Source organism: Melitaea cinxia, chromosome 12 (genome assembly GCF_905220565.1).
Source record: "Melitaea cinxia chromosome 12, ilMelCinx1.1, whole genome shotgun sequence".
NCBI classification, from domain to species: Eukaryota; Metazoa; Arthropoda; class Insecta; order Lepidoptera; family Nymphalidae; genus Melitaea; species Melitaea cinxia.
The window spans coordinates 12,619,281-12,623,395 of record NC_059405.1 but is presented as its reverse complement, the minus strand read 5'-3'; the positions used below and the strand labels follow the sequence as shown (position 1 = coordinate 12,623,395).

At 35.5% G+C, this 4,115-nt stretch overlaps 1 protein-coding gene across 1 annotated transcript; it reads right to left on the bottom strand.

Moving 5' to 3' along the window:
• Nucleotides 1-2,425: 2,425 nt before the first annotated feature.
• On the bottom strand, nt 2,426-3,517 carry LOC123658558 (iron-sulfur cluster assembly scaffold protein IscU). Its single transcript, XM_045593937.1, has 3 exons — nt 3,246-3,517; nt 2,800-3,103; nt 2,426-2,717 (listed from the first exon to the last, which is right to left on the bottom strand). Exons 1-3 carry the CDS (start codon nt 3,336-3,338, stop codon nt 2,644-2,646), a joined length of 471 nt encoding a protein of 156 aa, XP_045449893.1. The 5' UTR covers nt 3,339-3,517; the 3' UTR covers nt 2,426-2,643.
• Nucleotides 3,518-4,115: the final 598 nt, after the last annotated feature.

The window sequence follows — 4,115 nt, the reverse complement described above, 5'->3', positions numbered from 1 at the left end:
ACTACGAAAAGAAAGAAGGCTTTTTGCAAAGAATTTTAGCGATGGAAGATATGAAAGATAGTCATTTCAATGTGATGACAAAAGAAAAATTTGAAAAGTTTGCAATGGATGTGGAAGACGCGAAATTTAATGAAAAGGAAACACCATTACAGTACAGTTGACTACAACGCTTTAACACATTGAAGTTTGTGGTATAAAAAAATTAGTTACAAACACAGAACCTGTCAAATATTTTTGCCGGCTGAGGAAATCTACGACATTATTGATGCTGCTCATATTTCTATACATGTTGCATGGCATGTTGGTCGCGAAAGACTTAAGAATGAAACGGCAAAAAAGTACGCTAATGTTACAAAAGAAATGATTAATATATATTTATCAATGTGCGAAGTATGCCAAAGGAAGAAAAGCAAGAAAAGGATGGATCAGGTTTAGAAACTGATCCTGCACACTGAAATGAACAGCCGCTGCCAAGTCGATCTGATTGACATGCAGTCGCAAGAAAATTACGGGCGTAAATTTATTATGGTTTATCAGGATCATTTGACTAAATTTATTCACATCTAACGAGTTAATAGTGCTTTTGATTGACGCTTTTTTGCAGTTAAAACTACTTTTGACGGAGAGCGTCAGTCAAAAGTATTTTTAACCGCGAATTTGCAGTCAAAAGTACTAATAACCAATAATTTTCAGTCAAAACCACTTTTGACCAACTTATCCAGTCAAAAGTACTTCTGACTGATTTTGCTAGTCAATAGTGCTTTTGACTGGTTAAGAGTTCTGACTGCAACATATATATATATATATATATATATATATATATATATATATATATATATCAATCAAGGATAGAATTACGTGCTCTCCGACGCACGGTCTTGACTTACTTTTTTAACCGACTTCCAAAAAAGGAGGAGGTTCTCAATTCGACTGTATTTTATTTTTATTTATTTTTTATGTATGTTACATCAGAACTTTTGACCGTGTGGACTGATTTCGACAAAAAAAATTTTAATCGAAAGGTGGTGTGTGTCAATTGGTCCCATTTAAATTTATTTGAGATCTAACAACTACTTTTCGAGTTATATCTAATAATGCGTTTTTACTTGACGCTTTTTTCGTCGACCTACGTTGTATTATACCGCATAACTTTCTCTTGGATGTACCGATTTTGATAATTCTTTTTTTGTTGAAAAGGAGATATCCCTAGTTTAGTACCATGATAACGAAACCAGGATCTGATGATGGGATCCTAGAGAAATCGAGGGAAACTCTTAAAAATCCACAATAACTTTTTACTGGGTGTACCGATTTTGATAATTCTTTTTTTGTTGGAAAGAAGATATCCCTAGTTTAGTACCATGATAAGAAAACCAGCATCTGATGATGGGATCCCAGAAAAATCGAGGGAAACTCTTGAAAATCCGCAATAACTTATTACTGGGTGTACCGATTTTAATAATTTTTAATTTATTCGAAAGCTGATGTTTGTCATGTGGTCACATATAAATTTTATTGAGATCTGATAACTACTTTTTGAGTAATCCTTGATAACGTGTAGTTACTTGACTATTTTTTCGTCGATCTACGTTGTATTACTCGTCGATATAATTGAAGTCGGTTTTTTTTTTCGTTTGCGAGCAAACATAATTATTGGTTAAAGCGTCTCTTAAAATATGCTACATGAGTTTTTTAGTTATAATCCTGAAAGTTTAACATAAAATCGGATATAAATTTTATCTTAATACATCTAGGAATGGAACTAATGTTGTAGATATAAACAATTCTGCTAAAAAAACTGCTTAAATGGTTTTATAGAAACTTGCTATTTTGAAGTGGAAGTGGGCTGGTCACCTGTGTCGCATGACCGATGGCCACCGATGGCACCCCAAGACACGCCTGCTCGGAGCACGCGTGTCTTGGGGTGCAGACCGTGTTGGCGAACGCAGTATGGGATGTCCTCCAGCACGCTGGACAAACGAAACGTAAGACTGCCGTTAAAGACGGGATGAGGATTGTAAAAAACCGGGATGTTTGGCGCGAACTTTAATTGGCCGCACAGCTCACTCACATACACTCTCTTCAGCGTATTGCAGTCCACTGCTGGACATAGGCCTCCACAAGTTCGCGCCAAAAATGTCGTGAACTCATGTGTTGCCCATAGTCACCATGTTGGACAGGCGCGTTGGTGACTGCAGGGCGGACTTTGTTGCACCAAAGACGCTGCTACTCGTCTTTGGCCTGTGTATTTCAAAGCCAGCAGTTGGATGGTAATCTCGCCATCGGCTGGCTTTATAAGTTCCAAGGTGATAGTGGAACTGTGTTATCCCTTAGTCGCCTCTTACGACACCCACAGGAAGAGAGGGGGTGACTATATTCTTTACTGTAGCCGCACAGCGATTTGACATTAAATAAAACAAATATCTTACTGACACAATTTATTATCTAACATAATAATTGTTACATTTACTAAGTGAAATCTAAATAGCATAGCATAGCAATAACATATTTGAAAACAATTGATTAATAATTCCAAGTTAGGAATATGTTTAGACTTTTTCCAACTTCTCATAATTTTATACTTCCCGTACAATCACAGATCTGTTCCAAATACTTTCTAAAAGTCTAAAATAGTTGATGAGTTTACTTTTTATTAGCCTCTTGTTGCTTAATTCTGTAGTCTGAGAGTGCAGCCTTAATTGCATCTTCTGCAAGCACTAAATTTAAAAAAATAAATAATTGACAAAATCAAACAAAAATTATCAATTTAAACAATAACAAATATAAATGGTTACTTACTAGAACAGTGTAGCTTGACAGGAGGCAAAGAAAGTTCCTTAGCGATGTCAGTATTCTTTAGTTTCAAAGCTTCATCTACTGTTTTCCCTTTAACCCACTCGGTAGCAAGGGAACTCGAAGCGATTGCGGAACCACAACCAAATGTTTTAAATTTAGCATCAATAATTTTTCCGTCGTCATCAACTTTAATCTGCAACTTCATTACATCTCCACAAGCTGGAGCACCCACTAGACCTGTTCCTACATTTTTATCTTTTTTGTCCAGTGAACCAACGTTTCGGGGGTTTTCGTAATGTTCGATTACCTGCAAGTATAACAACGCACTTTAGGTCATAATACAATAATTCCAAGATCGATCGATGTTTTTGGTTGTACAATAAAGTATATTTGTATTGTATTGTATTGTATTGATCGATAAATCTTGGCATTGCACGGGAAATATTTACATTTGCATGATATGACGCAGTTTGAATAACGTTGAGACCGGTGCGATTTCTTGTGCATAGACATCTCCATATATTTGCGAGTAAGAGAGCCATCTTTAAGATAACCGAATAGTATTTATAAGTGTTGAGGCTTCTATACTTTAATTTGTATACAATCGGTCGAAGCAAGTGGAAGCAAGTTCGAAAGACTTCTATTTGTAAAACCACATCTGTCTATAATATACTATTTGCGCTGTAGTATGGTACGGGTGACAGTTGCCTATATGACGTTGATATCTGTCAGGACCACATGACTAAGGATGAATGTTTTTTTTTGATCTGGCAATTCTCGTACACAGTACATTTGCCATTATCAAACGGGAGAAATTTTTTCATGTATTTAAAGGAACTGGAGAAGCTAAATTTAGGAATCATTCAGGGCACGGTTAGATATGGGATATTTATGACATATAGATAATAAATATATAAAATAATAAAATATACATACAAATATATTACTTATATTCATAGATATAGTAAAAAAAAATAGATAATGCGCGGCCTTTGTTGTTAGTGAAGCCACAAAACTCGGCTCCTTCAAGTAAATACACGCGCTCACGCACACATATGCATCAAACTACGCTCATTTTCGTTAGTATGTCACGAGGCTTCATACAGTAACTTTGCTTATAAAATGCCGTCTTGTGTGATTAAATGGTGCAAAAACAATACCAAAGTAAACAAAAAATCTGAAGGAATATCGTTTCACACGTAAGTACATATAAAACTTTAAATTTATTGTTATTCCAAAATAATATTGAGGTTATTCGGAACATATAATTTCAATGTCACGAAATGACGTACCACGGGAGTGTTGCCAGTAGCTCTTTT